This window comes from Rhizophagus irregularis, chromosome 28 (genome assembly GCF_026210795.1).
Source record: "Rhizophagus irregularis chromosome 28, complete sequence".
NCBI lineage: Eukaryota > Fungi > Glomeromycota > Glomeromycetes > Glomerales > Glomeraceae > Rhizophagus > Rhizophagus irregularis.
In genome coordinates this window covers 2,168,484-2,189,038 of record NC_089456.1, presented here as the reverse complement: position 1 = coordinate 2,189,038, position 20,555 = coordinate 2,168,484, and the positions used below count along the sequence as shown (strand labels likewise).

At 25.5% G+C, this 20,555-nt stretch overlaps 5 protein-coding genes across 5 annotated transcripts; 3 read left to right on the top strand and 2 right to left on the bottom strand.

The window, feature by feature from the left end:
- Positions 1 to 4,222: 4,222 nt before the first annotated feature.
- On the top strand, positions 4,223 to 5,704 carry OCT59_019116 (uncharacterized protein; the record flags this gene model as incomplete). Its single annotated transcript, XM_025334250.2, has 1 exon — positions 4,223 to 5,704. The coding sequence occupies one exon, from the start codon at positions 4,223 to 4,225 to the stop codon at positions 5,702 to 5,704; it is 1,482 nt and encodes a 493-aa protein (XP_025165481.1).
- Positions 5,705 to 6,394: 690 nt separating this feature from the next.
- OCT59_019115 (uncharacterized protein) lies at positions 6,395 to 8,017 on the top strand (the record flags this gene model as incomplete). Its single annotated transcript, XM_025328689.1, has 1 exon — positions 6,395 to 8,017. The coding sequence occupies one exon, from the start codon at positions 6,395 to 6,397 to the stop codon at positions 8,015 to 8,017; it is 1,623 nt and encodes a 540-aa protein (XP_025165480.1).
- Positions 8,018 to 10,144: 2,127 nt separating this feature from the next.
- On the bottom strand, positions 10,145 to 12,604 carry OCT59_019114 (uncharacterized protein; the record flags this gene model as incomplete). The annotated part of the gene is made up of 5 exons (XM_025328688.1): positions 10,145 to 10,562; positions 10,650 to 10,676; positions 10,758 to 10,778; positions 10,856 to 11,427; positions 11,516 to 12,604. 5 exons carry the CDS (start codon positions 12,602 to 12,604, stop codon positions 10,145 to 10,147), a joined length of 2,127 nt encoding a protein of 708 aa, XP_025165479.1.
- An 823-nt stretch (positions 12,605 to 13,427) lies between these two features.
- Positions 13,428 to 15,350, top strand: OCT59_019113 (uncharacterized protein; the record flags this gene model as incomplete). Its single annotated transcript, XM_025332911.2, has 1 exon — positions 13,428 to 15,350. One exon carries the CDS (start codon positions 13,428 to 13,430, stop codon positions 14,907 to 14,909), a length of 1,482 nt encoding a protein of 493 aa, XP_025165478.2. The 3' UTR covers positions 14,910 to 15,350.
- Positions 15,351 to 17,163: 1,813 nt separating this feature from the next.
- On the bottom strand, positions 17,164 to 17,727 carry OCT59_019112 (uncharacterized protein; the record flags this gene model as incomplete). The annotated part of the gene is made up of 1 exon (XM_025322770.2): positions 17,164 to 17,727. The coding sequence occupies one exon, from the start codon at positions 17,725 to 17,727 to the stop codon at positions 17,164 to 17,166; it is 564 nt and encodes a 187-aa protein (XP_025165475.2).
- Positions 17,728 to 20,555: the final 2,828 nt, after the last annotated feature.

Below are 20,555 nucleotides of genomic sequence, written 5' to 3'. Positions count from 1 at the left end.
ACGTGCACCAAATACAGGAGACAACTTACCTAACCCTTTTACTAAAAGCCCAAACCCTTTGATAGGTTTGGTAAGCAACCTTAAGGCAAATTACCTATTACACTTACCCTCTTATCATTTTTCCTATTTATTAATCTATTGACAGTATCGCGAACTTTCACAGAGGCACTTAAATCGCTCTAATTATATAGAGGATATTATAGAATATCCCATTATTATTTTCTGTTTGACCGAAATTGTCAGACACCCAGGAAGTAAAATGGCCAAAAGACCACTTTTCGTAGGGGACTATCTCAAAGTAGTGCATTTTCCCCCTCTTCAACTCTTTAAAATAATAGAAACATTTAATTCTAAGAAGTGAATTTTCATATTAATAATATAAAATACCTACCATATGAGAAATTACTTTCAGTTGCGAGAGCAGACATTGGACGATTTACTACAAAATAATTACGGAATGCGCTGAAGAACAAATATATAGGGTATGCAAGATTTAAGCGTATTGATACGCGTACCGTTGTAATACATCATAATCGCGTCCGATAATCAATCAATTACATAGTTAAATTTATTGTGGTATATAAATTATATTCCGCTGAGCCCATTTTCTCACAAAATTTGTTTTACAATGTATTTGAATAGTTAGTACTTCTGTTAGATTCAGTCTAGTTAGGTCAGCTTGAGTAGTGTCGTTAGATTAATGGGGATAAATAACAACATAGTATAGAATACTTAGTATAGTTTTTTATATTTAGTATTAACGTCAGTTTATAGTTTATACATCTATAATTATTATGGAGTTAGTAGGTAGTATTTTATAATATGATTGCTTCTAACTTATGTTTACGCAATTATAAATAAAGAATGCATATTACTAACAAAAAAAAAAATATTCGCTGAGCCTATCGATTTTCGGTTCTCATCACACGAGTTAACTTTTTCAAAATTTAAAAATATTTTATGTAGGTTCTCTGATTGATTTCATTCCAATGTTACTCGACCAAAAATCGGAACTTCGACGTGTGTTATGGAAGTGATGAGATTTCCTGTTGCTAGTAGTAGTATCGATAACAATTTAAAACAGTTATGAGAAGCATCCGGATTTTGATGCATTTAGCACAAATTGGCTGTCATTAAGGCTAGTTCCAATGCTAAATATATGGAGAGACAAAGATTATCCGACGGTGCGATAAATACCCATTCTAAATTTTTTTCTCTTACTATGTGTCTAGGTTCTTGCGTAAAATAGGTCAATAACCTTGATTAGCCTAAATTTATTAAAATTATTGGACAGTAATTGTAATTCTTGAACAACTCAAATCGAAGAATTCTATCGTATGTATTCCCAGATACAAAACAGGCACGAATGAAGAATAGTACAAATTTATCAGTAATTAAATCCAAAGGTAAACAAAATTGCTACACTTAGCGGTTTCACTGTATTATTCTGTACGTGCCACAACATAAAAAGCCAGTTTAGATAACATACAATAGGGAACAATTGTGACACGCTTAACTTATAGAAAATAGTGCGTTAATAACTGTTGTTATATTACTATCTTGAGACAAAAACATAAATACGAAGTCCAGTGATCCTTAAATCCATAAACACGAACGATTAATATTCTGGGAAGATAAAACTCTTTATCTCGTCATCTCTGTAATACCTACCTATTTTCAAAATGTACCCCTTTAAGTATGGAACAGATATTTCCACAAGCTTCATTCCTTTGCAAACCTTTTCGATCTAAATAACTGTATTAGTTGATCTTCAAGGGATCTGTGTAGAACATTTTAAAAATAATTTATAAGGGATTATCGTTCACATTAAAAAATCATAATTCATACAAAAATTAAATTGTAGGCAATTTAGAGGTTTGGATTATTTTTATGACGATCAGATTTATCGAACGTTCAAAAAAAGTGATATATTTATCATGGTGGGAGTTGATCTTTCTAACTTGATTTAGTGAGTGAAGAGGACTCACTATTAAAATACTCCATGTTGTTTAGTTAAAGGTGAAATTGGTTCAGATTTAACGAACTCTCAAGAGAAAAAGATGCCCTTTATTTTATGTTTATTTGGTGGGAGTTTATATAATATTTTTATATCGTTATCAAGGGATCTGGGTCGTAAGTGAAATACTTAAAAAGGAATGATGATATCATTGTTTACGTCTTATTGGATAATTGTTACTCAAGAATTCGAACAATTATACTTTTTATGGTGAGGGTTAATATTTTTGTCTTAACTTAGTTGCAATTTCATATGAAAACAAATTCGCTGATTTTTATGCTTTTTTTTTTAGGGATCCATTACTGTTTCATATTGAACAAACATAAATAAGGTAGAACTTTTTGTTTACGATTATCAAATTATAGCGTGATTTATATCAAAAAATTTATTATTCACGTCTTATTTAATAATATTGGACAAAAAATGGATTGGTAGGCGATTTAGGAGTGAGGATTTTTCAATTTATCCGTACGTTCAAAAAAGAAAGGTGGCTTCTTATTATGCTTATCATGTTGGGAGCAGACGTGATTTATTTATAATAACGTGAGTGAAGAATTTTAATTAATGGATTCTCAATTAAAATCATCTATCAGATAATTTCATATCAAAAATCGTTCGTGACGCAAGGATGGATATTATTTGGCATTTGTAATTTGTCCTATTTTCATGTCCAAGAATAAAGCAATCACTTTCAAGCTTTTTGATTATCTTTTTTTAACCAATCAACCAATTCTTTTGGACAATTATCAGCTCTAATTCCACTTTTGTCTAATCAAAATAGAATTGCTCTTGAAGGTTTACAAGCATGCAGTCCGGCAATTATTTCATCTAGTGCTAACAATGTTGTTTCCATTCATGGCGAGCAAGATTTAATGAACGTTCAAGGGAAAAAGATAACCTCTTTTATGCTTATTATGGTAAGAATTGATAATTTTGTTTGGTTTGGTTATAATGTCATATACAAAGAAGAATTTAATTAATGAGTTCGTTAATCTTTAGTTTTAATATGAGTGATCCAATATAGCGAACAGAAAAAAACTATTGGTTAAAAGGTGAAATTTTATTTTTTGATTTCGTTATTATCGTTTATCCCTTAATCGTCACCATTTACACAATTACGAAATCATATACTTACCGGGCAGTCCGGACAGTGAGTATATGCATATTCGTATAAAAATTGTAAATTGTGTAAATAATCCGCAGTTGATATCTGCAGTTTCAGTGAAATAACTAAAGGTCACGGTCTCGTTACAGTACTTACTAGTAAACTATATATCCGCAGTCGTCTATTTTTAGAGTATCACAATCTATTAATAAACCTGACCAATAAAAACATGTTGCGTAGTTTGTGTTGCTTTCGTCATAATTCCAACTATTTATCTCCACAGTTGTCCACTTATTTTCTTTACAACAGTTTGTGTCACATAATATGATAATTTTTCAAAAAATTTCTCTACACATATTTACCAATTTTTATTCGAAGACTATAGGGTTCTGTTTGAATATATTTGTTTCTCGAATAATGGAGAGTATGCTGAAGACTCATAAAGAGTTAAATGAACATATTTCACTTTGGAATCTAGTCTTGATCCGGTGATCTCGTTCAGGCTTCTCAACTCCATTTGAGATGTTTAAGTCCAAGTTAAAGTAATTATTTCGTTTGGTATGTTACAACTCCACGTCTAACTTTTTTAAAATAATCTCCAGAAAACATCATAAAATTTAATCAATGGTTGAATTTATGAAGAATTCTTTTAAAAATATTGAATTTTTCTTGATTCCATTTAGTAACATCTTCATTGCGTGAAATTCTTTGAAATTTGGTTCTCTCCCAATATGAATGATAACATCATAATTAGTTTCACTATTAAGTAGTCGAGTGCTTTTGAAAGATCAGAGTCAAATTTATACATAATTATTTCTGTTTATAATTTAAATTTACTTCTTTTCGCACGATTAAAATATTGATTTTAAATAAAATTTAGTAAATGATGAAATGAACGATCCAATTAAAACTTGGCAAGATTCATGTGATTTTGGTGATCGTCATACTTTACGCCACTTGTGATACTGTGAATGTCTGTGATACTGTGATATCACCATACATTACTTTTCGTCTTACCTGTCACAAACAATAAAATAAATAATACATTATTTTTACGCCAAAAATTTTTTGACAATAACGAAAAAAAAATAAAAATAAAAATGTCGAAATTAAATAAAGATATTCTTTATTTAATATTTGAAGAATTACAAGATAATAAGGAGTATCTTGCTTCATGCCTTACAGTTAATAAAACTTGGTGTGAAATAGTTATTCCAATATTGTGGAAAAATCCCTGGAGATACTACTTAAATAATAAGAAGGAATTATCATTATTAAACACAATCGTTTCACATTTATTAGATGAAGCAGGAAATGGATTAAGTCAGCATTATAATTTTTTTGCAAATTCATGTAAGAAACCCTTATTTAATTATATTAGTTTTTGTAAACATTTAAATTTAGAAAGAATCGAAGAGTTAATTAAAGGGACCAATATTAACGATATAAATGATATACTTAATCTTTTCATTAATGAAAATATGGAATATACACACCTTTATATATCCCAAAATTTTGATTATAATTTCATAACTGGAGCAGAAATTTGTTTTTCAAAAATTGAATTTCTTAAGTTTAATAGTATAGGTAATGATAAGTTTTTATCAATATTAACGAAAGTGTGCAAATCGATTAAAGTATTGAAACTTAATATTTATGGACCTGATTACAACGATGGAATTGTCAAGTTAATTGAAAACCAAAAAAAATTATTTGATATTAGTTTTCTAGATATTGACAAACCATCTTGTAAAATTATTGAAAATTCATTGATCAAACATGCAAATACTATACAATATATTAGTACATGTGAACAATTTGAATCAAAAGTTTTTAGGTCTTTTGTAAATTTAAAAATTCTGGAATTGAATGGTAACAAGACCAATAAAGAATGGTATAATATAAGGAATTTATTTTTACCTTCTTTACAAGCTTTAAATGCTATTGATATTCCAATTGATTGGTTTGCAAATTTAATTGAAAGTTCGGGAAAAAAACTTACCAAAATTTCTTATTATAATTCTGATAAAAATGCTAATAATGAGGTTTATAATAGAATACTTATTCAAGCTATTTATAACAATTGTCCAAATATTATGTATCTTGAATTATTATATAAGAACGAGAATATTTTAGATTTAGAAAAATTATTAATTAATTGTCAATATCTAAAAAGATTAGGTTTTTATTGTTATTATCGTGAAAATTTATTTTGTCAAACTGAAATACAAAAATATATTGAGTGGGATAATTTATTCAATATTTTAGCTATATCATCACCACTTGGTTTGTTTGAATTCAATTTTAAAGGTACGAATGAAAAACCTGAATTGGAATCTTTAAAACTATTTTTTGATAATTGGGAAGGTAGACATCCTATTATTTTAAAATTTCAAATGGAGGGAAATTATCGTAAAGTAATAAATGATGAATTAATTGATCTTGTAAAAAGATATAAAGAAAAGGGTGTAATTAAAGATTATGTCTATTATTCCAATTTTTTTCATCGTGGATATACAAATATATTAGATAAATATATAGTAGAAGTAGCAAAAAAGAAAAAACGACTGGAACAAGATTAATTATTATGATAGATAACTTTTTTAGTATACAAATTAAAATAATAGCCATATAGGGGATTGGGGATTTCATTTATTTATTTTCTTCATATTTGATGATATTTACGTTACCATACGTAAAATTTCATAATATTTCATTATTTATATTAATAAAGTATCTATTTTCAATACAAGTAGGGATTTATTATTATGCTATGACACATTGAAATATATATATATATATATATATATTTTTTATGCAAGTATTTAAATTTACACGGACATGAAACGATTGCAACGATTATAATTTCAATAGGAATTTTCATAGTTGTGACACTGTTATGAAATGACAGAAATGACGATTAGTTAATCAATTCTAGTAAAATAAGTAAAATAGCACCGAGACCCACGTAAATATTATGTAAGAGCATAAATTAATAAGAAAATTCATTTAGGAAATATATTTTGAAAAGCACGCAATTAAATTGCCGATCTTATCCGGATTGTCAATTGGATAACCCTTTTTTTCTTCATATGATTTACGTCAATTTTGTAAATTGACATGTGTCAAAAAAGAGAGCCTGCACATCAATACGTCATAAAAAATTTAAGCTTGCACCTGATTTAATAAAAATTGTACGACAATATCGAAATTAATATCCCGAACATTATTATAACTTAACATAATCTTCCCTTTTACTTTCTTCTCTTACAATGTCTTGTTCAAAAATATTTTCAGGAGATTTACCCGAACTTATATATGAAATTATAAAATATCTATGGAATGATTATTCAACATTACATTCATGTATACTAGTTAATAGATTATGGTGTCGTTTATCAATACCATTATTATGGGAAGATCCATTTTCAATTCCTAATGAAAATTATAATTTTATAACAATTTATTTACATTATTTAAATGATGATGATTTTAAAATTTATAAAACAAAATTAAATGAATTTAAGATTAATAATTATTTATTAACTTCAAATATATTATTATTTAATTACCCAAAATTTATTAAATATTTGAATATATCAAAAATTATTTCTTTTGTTAAAAAATGGGTCATTTCTGAATTTAAAATGTTATTGAATGAAAATTTACTTGATTTTAAAAAATTGATTATTAAATCTTTGTTTAAATTATTTATAAAAAATGAAATAAGTTTAAATATTCTTAATATTGAAATTATTCCATATACTTATTATGTTTGTTTTAGTGATATTCTTGAATTAATATTAAAAAATCCAAATTTCATTCATAATATTAAAATTTTAAAACTTCAAGTTGATGAAATCCCATATGCTAATTACTCATTTCATGATAATAATAGAAATAATTTAATTAAAAATTCTTTATCACAAATAATCAATACACATAAAAATCTCAAAAAAATATCATTTGGTTCTAATAGTCTTCCTTTATATCAATCATTATTATTATCAAAAGATTCCAATTGTTCAAATACATTAAATACGATCATATTCTATTATGTAAACCTTGGTTATATTTATAATTTATATGAAATATTTGAACAATTAAATGTTTTAGAATCTGTTCATATCGTTTATTGTTCTTTAAATGTTCATTTTATTCAACAAATTATTAATTTATCTAAACCATTTAAATTAAAATCTTTATTTATGGGTGAAGCATTTCAAATTGAAGTTGATTTATTACAATTATTATTACAAAAATCTGGTGATTATTTGGAAAATTTTGAGATTGGATTTGGTTATAATTTATTGGGATCAAAATTACTTGAATTAATTATGAAATATTGTAAAAATATCAAATTTCTTAATTTAAATGGAATTAATGATCAGATTGTTTATTCTGTGATCAATTTAATTGAAAAACAAAATCTTAATTATCTTTCTATTGATATCGATAAATTTTTAAGTGGAAGAAGCATTGTTGAAGGTTATGTCAAACGTAGTTCAATCATATTACAGAATTTAGGACAAATCCTTCCTTCTAAATTAGAATATTTAAATTTAACACTTCATATTAAAGCAAATGATTTTGAAATATTTTTAAAGAATTCTCAAAATACTTTTATTAATAAATTTTTGATAGATAATAAGGAAGGTGATGATATTTTAATAATTTTACATTATATTAAGAAATATATTATGAAAAAGAAAAGGACAAAATATTTGGCTATTACGAATACTTTTGTTGGTAGTTCTGCATTTGATATCTTTGGATATAAGGATTTATTTTATTTAAACGATGAAGTGAAGAAATTTAGGTTATATAATATTAAAGTTCGAAAATATTATGATTTAAATGTTTCAATTTCGGATTTTATAAAAGAAATCGATTAATTATTTAGTGATAATTTAAAATCTACTAAATAAGAATCTCATAAATTCATTTAAAATGTTTATAAATTAACCATTTAAATAATTAAAATTATTATTAAGAAAATTTTTATCATATAAGTTATTATAACAATTTTTTAACACTAAGTACTTCCAGATGTATGAAATTACGCATAAATAACTGAAATAGAATAGAATTACTTAATTTTTCAAACTGAATAATAAGACGATGCTACTGTAATTCTGAAGCTGGTCCTAAATTTAATGTATTCTGAATTCATATTTGATGATATCTATTTCATTGATATCTGGCCAGAGTTAAACCTTAGACTTAGAAATTCTTTTCTTTCTTAAATTTTTCATTTTCATATTTATTATTATTTTCGTTTAGAAACTCAGGAATAGTGTAATTTTTATCAAAATTTAATAAAATTTATTTTTATAAATTGAAGTGGCAAATGTTTTTATGACTGGTTCAACTTTCGGTCTTATTCGGCCTTTATTCTGGTCTGCATCTGAAATTTTTGTGTCCAGCGGCAGCGGGATTGGTAAATATTGATAACTAACAAAAATTGGTCTCTATTCTGCTTTTTCTAAAGCTAGCAGAGACAAAATTAGCCAAAGACCGAGAAAAAAAAATAGATTTAGGTCATGAAAACTAATCTAGTCTTGAATTGGCTATTTGGAGTAAAACCATACTTTACCACATTTCGGTCCTTAACGAATCTACTGCGAAACAAAAGTTTAGAGGCACAGTTCCCAGAAAATTTCCAAGACCAGTCAAGACCGCAGGACAGGCATCTTTAGGTTGATTTATCTTACAAGATATTTGTAGAAAGCTATAGAATATTACAAAATAATCAGTTCTGATGATTAATAATTTTAATTCATTATTTATTTTTACTGTACAGAGTAAATACAGGCCTCAGTAACTATTACAAGGATACTATCCATGTACCAAACACATGACATTTTCTATTACACGTGACTAATTAAACTTACCCATCTTTCTAATGTTAAAATAAAATAGATAAATAAATAACTGATCGAGCAAAGAAAAGATTTCTTCACGCATTTTTTGAATAGATGGGACAAGCAAAAAATTACAAAAAAGAAGTATATATTAAAGTTTGTGCTAATAAATGCTTCAATGTCTATCTTTACCGAAATTCTCACGAATTTTAAGATGATAATTTTATGTTACTTATTTGCGTATTAAATATAATCAGTAAACTATTTCTTTTGTTTTTTTTTGTTTTCAAAAAGTTTATAACATGACAATTAGTAAAGTTGTAAAAGAAAATGTAAGCTTTAGACAAAAATTAGCATTATTTATTTCTTTTGTTTTTTACCATATTTTAAAGAAATTTAAGTAATAACAAGATTTCATCATTATTGATTTTTTAAAAGTTAAGGAAATCTTTTTGAGAGAATAAACATAACTTTAACTTTTAGTAATAATAATTTAGAATCAATCCCTAGTTAACTTCATTTTTACAAATTTCATAATAATAAATAAGTTACAAAAATATCTTTATTTTTACTTTTTATTTTATTTATTAGTAATTAATTTGAATCCATTTTGTAGTAATATTATTTTTAGTTTTAACTAAATATAGAAAGCTTTTAGTTTTAATATAATTTCAATAAATAATAGGATTTAAATAAAAAAATTTTTATTTGAGATTTCATGTACGTTTATAATATTATCAATGATGTTTTCAAATGGTTAATCAGATCTTTAAAAGGTTCGAAATTTTTTCAATAGCGTTCAATAATATCATAATTTGACTTATATTAAATTATTCTCCAATCGTATATGAGTGAAAATAAATGAAGAACTTGAAAAATATAATTTAAGATATATTAAACTTGATATATTGGTCTTGTCATAATTATCACAACTATTACACTATACATAAATACATATCACGAATTATCATGTAAATAACAAATTAATCTATTATTATTCGTTATTCCAAAAAATTTTTATATGATTACTTCATTATAATTTCATTGATAATTAATCTAGTTCTCCCTATATTCGTCTAACCAGCTAACAACTCTATTCTCTGGCCCGACCTGAATTCTCCATAATAATTATACTTGATAATTACTTACTAATACAGATTATTCAAATTTTCTATTCAATTTATAATTCCAAGCATAATACCAAAGATGTTGATTTGGTTCAATTGGAATAGTTCCATTACTTTTTAATTTATTAACCCAATGTCTAAGTGGTGTCTCCCCAACATCTATTAAAGTTGGTTTCAAACAATCCAACATATATTTAAATAATAAATCACCAGTAAGTTCAGGGATTTCAAGTAAACTAGCAACAAAATCAGCTGATTTAACTTTAATTGTTATTGGTCTCCAAATTTCTTCAACACCCATGCCTCTTATCCAGTAAGCATCAATTCCAAGTACAAATATATGCTTAGAGTTAAGTTTTGAAAATTTTCCACTGTAACTTTCTTGATAAGGATGAATTTTTAATGGATCTTTAAATTCAATATTCACATCATCCATGTCAAACGAATCACTGAAATAAAATTGAAATGTGATTTGTGATTAGTATCAATTTATTTTAAAAATAATATAATTATTCTTGATAAATTAAAACGCATACCTGTCATCATAATCTTTATCTTCATCACTTAAAAAATTAAATAATTGTTAAATGATAAGTAAGCATAAATAAATAATACAATTAATCTTGATAAATTAGAATACATACCTGCCTTCATCTTCATCTTCACTTAAAAATTAAATAATTGTAAGCATAAATAAATAAAATGCATAAATATAAAAATATAATCTATTTATAAACTCTACCTTAAGATTTCCAAGTCATTAGTAGGTAAGATTACAACAGATGCTGTCCAGCTAGCAGACAAGTATTCTTCATAATTAGCCTTTTGCATATTTGTAATAATAGCTGTTACCGATACATCACTATTTATAGGAGAAGTAATGTTAATTCCAGTTCTTTCAACTACAGTGAAATAATCATTATAATCCCTGATTTTATCAAAGGAAGAAATTGTTTTGGTATATGGACGTATAGACTCAAAAATAGCTTGAGTTTCTGGATCAAGTAATATTACATCTGGCTTTTTTTGTTTTACAGGAAATTTCTCAATTATATTATGAGCAATTGATAATAAATCTTTATCAAGGTTTGAAAGTCGAGGATAATTATCAATTGCAAATTGACGAAACCAGACTTTAGTTAATGTAGTACAGATCCTAACAAGTGCCAATTTATAAGAATTTTCTTGATCTTTAGAGATCATTGGAATAAGATATCTTTCAAGTGCAATAACCATTGCTTCTTCTTTTATACAATTAATTTTTGTTTGATAGTCAAGTTTTTCAAAAAGGAATTTTTTTATCAATGCTTTAGACTATATTGTAATTATTTAATTAAACAATTAGTATTTAAATGAAAGTTTAATTAAAATACATAATCATTATTGTCATTAAGGTAATTACCTGGCCATCCCTTAAACCTTGATAAATTGGATGATCACCATATTTAACAAGTTCATGTAAATCTTCACGGGGAATACATTTTTGTACAAAAAGATTATCTTCATTTTCCAAGAAATCATCATTGGACATATTTAAGTTGATATGTTCGCCTGGTTTGCCTTGTATAATTTCAGTTTCTTTAATACGAGTTTCTAATATAAGTTCAATTAACTCATCACGTTGTGGACTACATAGTGGTTGAATTATTGAAACTTTATCTTTATTATAATCTCTTAACAAATGTAAATCTGAAATATTTTTATGAAAATCCGCTGGCCAATAAATTTGAGATGTTTTCAAAGCTTCAAGAATTTTTAATGGAGCAACAATGCATAAGAAATTTGACAATAATGGAAGCATTGTTTTATCTTCAATATTACGACATAATTCTAAAATCATTAGAGCGCTCATTTTTGGGTGAACATCATTAAACCTTTCAAATTCAATTTTATTGATTTCATCTTTCATATTATCTTCAGAATCTTCAGCATTAGATTTTTTTGAATTATTTTCAAAAACGTCAAAATTTAATTCAACATCATCTTGCATATTATCTTCAGAATCTTCAACATTGGATTTTTTAGAATCATCTTCAAAAACGTCAAAATTGAATTCAACATCATCTTGCATATTATCAACTTTCATATTATCTTCAGAATTATCTTCAAAGATGGATTTCATGTTTCTGAGATCCACTTTCTCAGAGACAAGTTCAATATCAAAACTAATAAGTTTTTTATCTGTTGTATATTGATCAATATACTCTCCAGCAAGTTTTAGTCCACCTCCTGGATAATAAATTAATTTTATATTTTTAAAAGTAGCATTAGATTCTTTAATTTTATTAATAAATAAAGTTGTTTGTAAAGGAGTTGCCATCAAATCCCAATCATTAGGTTCACGAAAAGAAAAAATATGCCATTTTGCAGCACGTGAACCAATAAGAACAGGATAATCTATAAGTGGATTGTTGTCTTCATTCTTGATAATATTATTTAAAATGGTTAATATTTTCTTATAATTATCAGCAAGGATTTGAGGATTAGTCATTTTTTTTTTTTAAGGAAAAAAGTAAAGGTTCAGTGTTGAAAAAGAAGTTATATCTGAAGTTTCAAAAATAAAGATACTGAGAAACTATTTCAACGGCAAGTTGTTTTGAAGTGAGAAAGTATTGAGGAAGCTAAAAAAAATTATCTTAAATATATATATGTTTGAAGTATGAATCATTATAATAATATGATTTATTATTAATCATCAAATACTGTCATATAAACTTTATTTAGTTAGTACAAACATTACATCATGAAGATTAATAATTATTGCCCAGAAATAATTGATCAACTTTTATCTTTGAAACAAAATTCAACTTTATTTTAAACCAATGTTGATTTACTCTGTTGCAATGCAATAAGTATTCAATTAAATTTTACACACACATTAAAATTTATTAATAATGATAAAATTTTGATATTTAATAAAGTATAATAATTATAACCCATTATTTTTGCAACAAACACATTGTGAGTTTACTAAAATTATATGTAAACATATGGTATGTGACGTAACCCTTAGTCATAGACATGGCTAGGATGTAAGGATGTAACATTTCAATAAAAACGATCACGTGCCTACTTTTCTTTAAATTAGCGGGTCATGTGTAATGATGCAATACCTGTACAACATACAAAATATAGTCACAAAGTTCTACATCATCACCTGCGGTGACAATCATTACTGGTATTACCTTTGAGGCTTTGATTGACATAATTCCATATTACGCCTAATGTTACACGACACAAACTGTATAACTATATCGTCATATAAGTTTATCCAGTTGACCATTGTTATACACATTTTCTCTTCGACTTGCAAAATGTCATGCTCAAAAATATTTTCAGGAGATTTACCTGAATTAACATACGAAGTCATAAAATATTTTAAGACCGATTTTTCAACTTTACATTCATGTATTCTAGTCAACAGATTATGGTGTCGTTTAGCGATTCCATTATTATGGGAAAATCCTTTTTCAATTTCTACCGGAAATTATAACTTTATCGAAATTTACTTAGATAATTTAAACAGTGATTCAAAAACAAAATTAAGTGAATATAAAATTAATGATTATTTATCACCTTCGAATACACTTTTCAATTATTCTAAATTTATAAAATATTTAAATACAGTGGAATTGATTTTTTCTGTTGATAAGTGGTCTTTTAAAACTTTGAAATTCGGAATCAGCCATTCTAATTTTATCAGAATGTCACTATTTAAAATATTTATAGAAAATGAAATAGAATTACATAACCTTGACATTGAGATCTTCAGTTATTATAGTTATCTTGATATTCTTGAGTTAATTTTACAAAATACAAATTTCATTCAGAATATTAAAAATCTAAACTTATATATTAATAATCATAATGAAGACATGGTAATTAAAGATCATATGATACAAATAGTTAATTTACAACAAAATCTTAAAAAAATCTTATTAGATAATAGTAATTTCTCTTTGTATCAATCATTATTGTTATCAGGTAATTCTAATTGCTCAAATACTTTAAATACCATCATATTTTATTACATTGATTTTAAATATATAACCAATTTAGATAAAATCTTTGATCAATTAAATGTTTTAGAATCTATTCATCTTGCTTATTGTTCTTCCTTAAATTCTATTTTTACTCAACATTCAATTAGACCATTTAAATTAAAATCTTTATTTTTAAAATGGGGACAACAATATGATGAATCATTAGAATTATTATTACAAAAATCTGGTGATTATTTAGAGAATTTTTGTAGATATGGTTATGATTTTTTATCTAAACGATATTTATTTGATATTATAGAATATTGTAAAAATATCAAATTTCTTGATTTACATGAAATTGATAACCAGATCATTTATCCAATATTAAATTTAGTTGAAAATGTAAAACAAAATCTTAATTATCTTTCAATCAATATTAGTATTGATAATATTAAATGTAGTTCAATCATGTTACAAAATTTGGGACAAATCCTTCCTTCTAAATTAGAATATTTAAATTTGTGCATTCCCATCAAAGCAAATGATTTTGAAGTATTTCTAAAAAATGTTCAAGATACTTTTATTAAGAAATTGGTGATCAAAAATTTACAAAATCAAGATATTTTACCCTACATAAAAAAATATTTTATGAAAAGGCAAAAAATTAAATATTTATCTATTATGACTTATGAATGGACGGATTTGTTTAATTTGGAAGATGAAGTGAAGGAATTTAAGTTACATGATATTAAAGTTCGAAGACATCATGATTTATTTATTGACACTTATAGTCAGCTTACAAAAAACATCTAAAATCTAAACGATTGATCAAATGGTTTCATTAGATTTTGTTTATTTATTAGTGATTATTAAGAAATCATTATTATTCACAATTTTATCATGTATTAAATAAAGTGAATCATTCTAAACTGGGTGATGCAAATGAGTAAATCATAAATTATACAAGAAAAATCTAAGTATTATAGTAATATCAACATAGAATTATTAAAGTCAAGTATAAAATTTTTAACTAGAATTCAGAGTAGTTAATCTTCAAACATCTGTACCTAAAGAGATTATATTGTACCAGTGCATGATGATATTAACATTATTAACACAGTTTTTTAAATTTATATATTTTTTTAAATTATAAATAATGTTAAATTTACTTATACTTTAAAATTTTTGAAATTATATATATATATTATTGAATAAAATTAACAACTGTTTAAGAATCTTTTTTTTATTTATTATAAAAAATACGCTCCATTCATGTCCAAATTAACATTAGGATGATTAATCAGGATTGTGAGCTTCGGGTTGTGTTGTAGCTGGATTTTGATCGTCGTTATTTCGTGGTAAATCCTCTTTTAAAAATGAGAATATAATAAATATAATGCGAATGAATAATGTAACCAATTATATACAAAGTTTCCCTATTTAATTTGGTAAATAAATTTATTAGTATGTTGACAATTATCCTATCTAGCCGATTTTTTGTGCTATTCGTTAAGATGTTAAGGAAAATTGCGCACAGATCATAAATAACAGTAAATGTCTATCTATTATTAATGGATAGATTTAAAAATTTCAACTTACTTTTTTTAAAAAAAAGTATTAAGATCATTCAATGTCTAATAAATTTAATAAATTTAATATTAATTAATGTTATAACTTTACTATCTCATTTTCACAAGTAAAAAGTGCTATCGTAGTAAATAATTATATTCGTTCAAATTTATAAAGAAAGATGAAAACAAAAAAAATCCATATCAAAAAAATTTTTTATAAACCTTAATTGCTATTGGCTTATCCGTCTCAACTATAAAAAAAAACCATAAAATTTTCACATAAAATTAATTATTTTTTTATATTAACAAAGATTTTTTCAATTTACCAAATGTGGGATTTCTATCCATATTTGGATGATATTGTTTATTCTTTCCTTCTCATCTTCGTTGTGAATACTATACCAGAAATTCTTTATTTTCAGAGCGTAATTGAACGAATCTATCTTCTACTATGTTCAAAACAATCTTTTTCAAGGAATTTTAGCAGATGGATTCTGCATTATATGTTCTTTATTCCATTTGTTGATAAACGATTTTTCATTGCCATAAACAAACTAGAAAAACATTTTTAAATTAAATTACAATAAATTCAAATTTAGAAAATTTTAAAACGAAAAATTACTTACAACGTGGATCGAGATGACTTATCCAACTAAATTATAAATAAACAAAAATAAAATTTTTAATTGACGAATTTGTTTTGCGACAAACCGGTTATTCATTTTTGCACTAACTAAAATAAAGCAATTGGAGCCGAAAGGTAACCATTGGAAAGATGTTCATATTCTTTTGATTTTTTTTTTTTAAAAAAAAAATTCTGGTACTAAATCCTCTTAATTATACTGAAAAGAAAAAAAAGTGTATTCATCAGGAAATTTAAATTTTATAAAATTATAACTTTTATATAAAATTAAATAATTTCTTATATAAGATTTATATACTTATAAAAAAGCTGGGTTAAATAAATTGGCAATAATATAAAATTTAATTAAAAAAACCGTTGTGAAACGCTTTTTATTAGACAATTTAAACGTTTTGCTACGTTTTTTCTTGAAAATTAAGTGAAAAACGTTCAAACCCATTTTTTTATAATAATTTAATTAAGAAATTTAAAAAATTTAAATTAAAAACGTTATTAGGGTTTACGGGTTTACATACTACTGTATATACGCCACAAAATATCATATGATCGTGATTTTTTTGATGGGTTATTTGATGAAATGGTTACATGCTTTCTTTTATAACAGTTGTTCGTTTGAAAAAGTTTAGCCAATAAATATTATTTTTACTAATAAAATATTTTTTTAAAATTAAAAACATGATGAAAATTTTGTGAAAAAATACTAAGAAAATTTTTTATTATTTAGTATATCTTTATTTTTCAATGCATTTGGGAATTAAATTATATTAATAGAAAAATGAAATGGGATAGGGAATGGGATTGAAGAGAAATTGACTAAGTATATTATCCCTATATAAAAAAAATACTAATTTTTTTATACAGCCCCAAAAGCAGCAAAATAACCAGTTACTCTCGCAGTACTGCTAAATGAGAAACATGATTCAAAACTATCATCATTATCGTTTTTATAATCCCAGAGTATTGTGCTTACATTGTGTCGATTAAAGGTAGTTGCAATTTCATGATTATTCAGATATATAGCAAATTGAGCTACTTGTATCGGATTCCCATTCACATCATATGTTGCAAGTGCTATATCTATTGGTGTTCCTCCTCTGTATGAAGCAGTACTTGAACAGGGAGTTATACTATTAGCATTGTCCCATCTCTTGTACGATACAGCACACTGTGCTTGTGCGCTCTTCTCTGTTGCAAAATAATCAACACAAACTTCGTCGCTATTACATTGAATAGTATCTGATGTAAAAGTGCCTGGAAAATCTTTATTTGCGCATATAACCGTTACTGATGACTTTGTATTGCACCAGGAGTTTACAAGCTCACTGTGGTTATGGTCTTTACAGACGGTAGGTGTTGCCCTTTTGGAAACCAAAGTTCCATTCTTTGTTGATTCCTCTAGAGGTACTCCTACGACCATAGTTGTGATCGCAATCAAAAAGAAAATACACAATTTAGCAAACATATTCTTTTTATTAGAATGCAAAAGAAAAAGAAAAGGAAATGGGAAGTTTTAAGTTGTTCTTGCAGAAGGATAATGTTTTGTAAATTTGTTAATATATAATAATATTATGAGAATTTATCTTGAATTTTATAATATAGTTATTCTCTGTATTTATTTATTTTCACGTCCTAATCACTCCCAAATAATTTTTATTTTGTTTATTTTGTCTTACAATGTTGATTGATAATGATAAAAAAAAGTGCTACATGTAAAAAAAAATTTGCATTTATTCTATTCATTCTTGCATTGATTCTATTCATTCTTTAGTTCTTTTTTCTGATTGTCGCGACACAAATTACGATCCTCGTTAAAGCGCATATGGTCCGCAAATCATCTTTAAGAGTTTTATTTATCAGATTTAAAATTTTTGATAAAAAAGTTTTTTTTTTATTGTTCTAATATATACTGTTATGAAAATAACAGTAATAAAAAAAAATATTTAATATAAAAAGAAGAAAAATAATTTGTGCAAAAAAAAGAATATAAAAGAAAAAAAAACTAAATGAAAGAGTAGTCAGTAGTGTAAGAAAAAGAAAGAGAGCGAGCATTTATTTCGTGCTGAAAGAAAAATGGTGGCAAATAAACAATAATGATCAGCTGTGCGCCTGTGCCACAAGGTCTAGTTAAGGGATCATGTCTAGGATAAGAAGCCTAGTTCAGTATATCATGTGACTTTTATTTATAGTTAATATATCGTCTATGAAATATCCTTTTTTGAAGTTTGTGTTCCTAGCACAAATTTAACCCCGAATTTTATTTTGCCGATTTTAAAAGTGTTAATGTTTAAATGAAAAAAGGAATTTAATTTGCTGATCAGAGTAGATTTAGTACGAAAATTAGGCTCATTTTACGGTCCACATGAACATGGATTTTGGCAATCCACATTATGTGGATCAACATCACGACATCACGTCATTCTAATTTGATTCAAGATGTGTGATTCGTTAATTATACAGTAGATTCGTACAATCTCATTTAACTGCATGTGGGAAATTTTGTTAAATGAGACCAATCGATAGACTGGTTACATTATGGTTTCCTGAATGTCATTTTCCTGAAATTAATTTTCCGATTTGCCATTTCCCGAACCGGTTCCTGAAGCTCCAATATGTCGAACTTTACTGGAATAAATGATATATATAAATTTCCTTTTTTAGAATAGATTTTTTTATATTTAGTAAATCACAATGACAGAAAAATATTAGGCCCATTTGATTACAAAATTTAAAATAAAAATAACTGATAACGTAAAGCTTTCAAACAAATATTTAAATATATGATAATAAAAATAATGAAACTTTTTTTGCGTAAGAACCATAAAAGAAAAATTCATCTGAACGGTTATCAGTACAATTTATTCTACCGACATGAAATTAATAACCGACGCCATTTTGCTGACTTAATTACCTGACTTGATATTTCACCAAAAATTTATTAGCTGCGCCTCACTCCTTACTGCGCCTTAATTTCAAATTATTTCAAGTGCTAAAGTTCAACAAACTGATTAACAAAATGCAAATTTTATAGCACCAATCTAATTATTCCTTTGTAACCTTTTCTCTATTTTTTTTTTTCAAATATTATGGTTAGAAATTTTAGAAACAAAAAATTTATATCATTGAAAATATTCCTTGCTTTCTTAATACTTGTAAGGCAAAATTTCATGATCGTCGGCAAAATAAGGATTCGTTAAAATAATTTCGGAAAAATGTGATGTTGGTAAAATGGCAAGTAGGCAAAATGACGTCGGTAAATTTTATGTTGGTGAAACAAGTGTCGGTAAAATGGGTGAATACACATCGCATCTGATCTAAGTAATCTTTTGATCTAAGAAAATGTGACGGATATGTATATTTTTCCATACATGGTGTTAAGTTATAAGTAATATTTTACATGTATTTATTTTGCATAAATAAAATAAGCTATAAATACATTAAAAAATTTTCTTCTAACCATTTGTTTACTAGTACATGACTAAATATTCATCAAAAAATTTTAGTGTAATGTCATGATCAAACTCATAAATTTTTTGTTGTAAGTTACGAGAAAAATACTTAACAAAAATCCCGAATATTGATGTTAGAATTATAATATGCTAAATATATTAATAATTAGTCATATTACGGACTATTAAAAGTATAGAAAATAAATGTTTTGTATAAAATTGAAAATATAGGCCTATATTAGACAATATTAAAGAGATATAATATGCCAATAATATTTTGACAGATTGTTTAACCAAATAAAAAATTATTTAACTATTCTATTACTATTACAGTGCTATTGCAATGCTAGTTTTTTTATGGTATAAAGTTTTGCAATACTACTGTTCAACATGCCAAGCAAAGATAAAACCAAAAAATTTCGCAATTGCCAGCATTAGAACATTAAATAATTTTCGATTATTTAGCGTACTACACTAGCTAATTAAAATAATTTTCAATTATTTAGCTACTACAATACATTATTATTCAGTCGCGCCAGTTAAAAATAAAAATATTGCCCCACTACCTAATGAGATACACCTATTAAAAATAAAAGCATAATCTTTTACATAATAATGTATGACATTTTAATTATTCTATTTATAAACATCTATATCAATTTGATTAATAATTAGTTCATTCACATAATTACGTCATCTAGCTGATGGAATGAATAATTGGAAGGCAAGCTTTTTTATTTTTAATAAAACATCTTCACTAATTCCCAGTAAATAGTTTTTGTATAAATTTATACCAAAC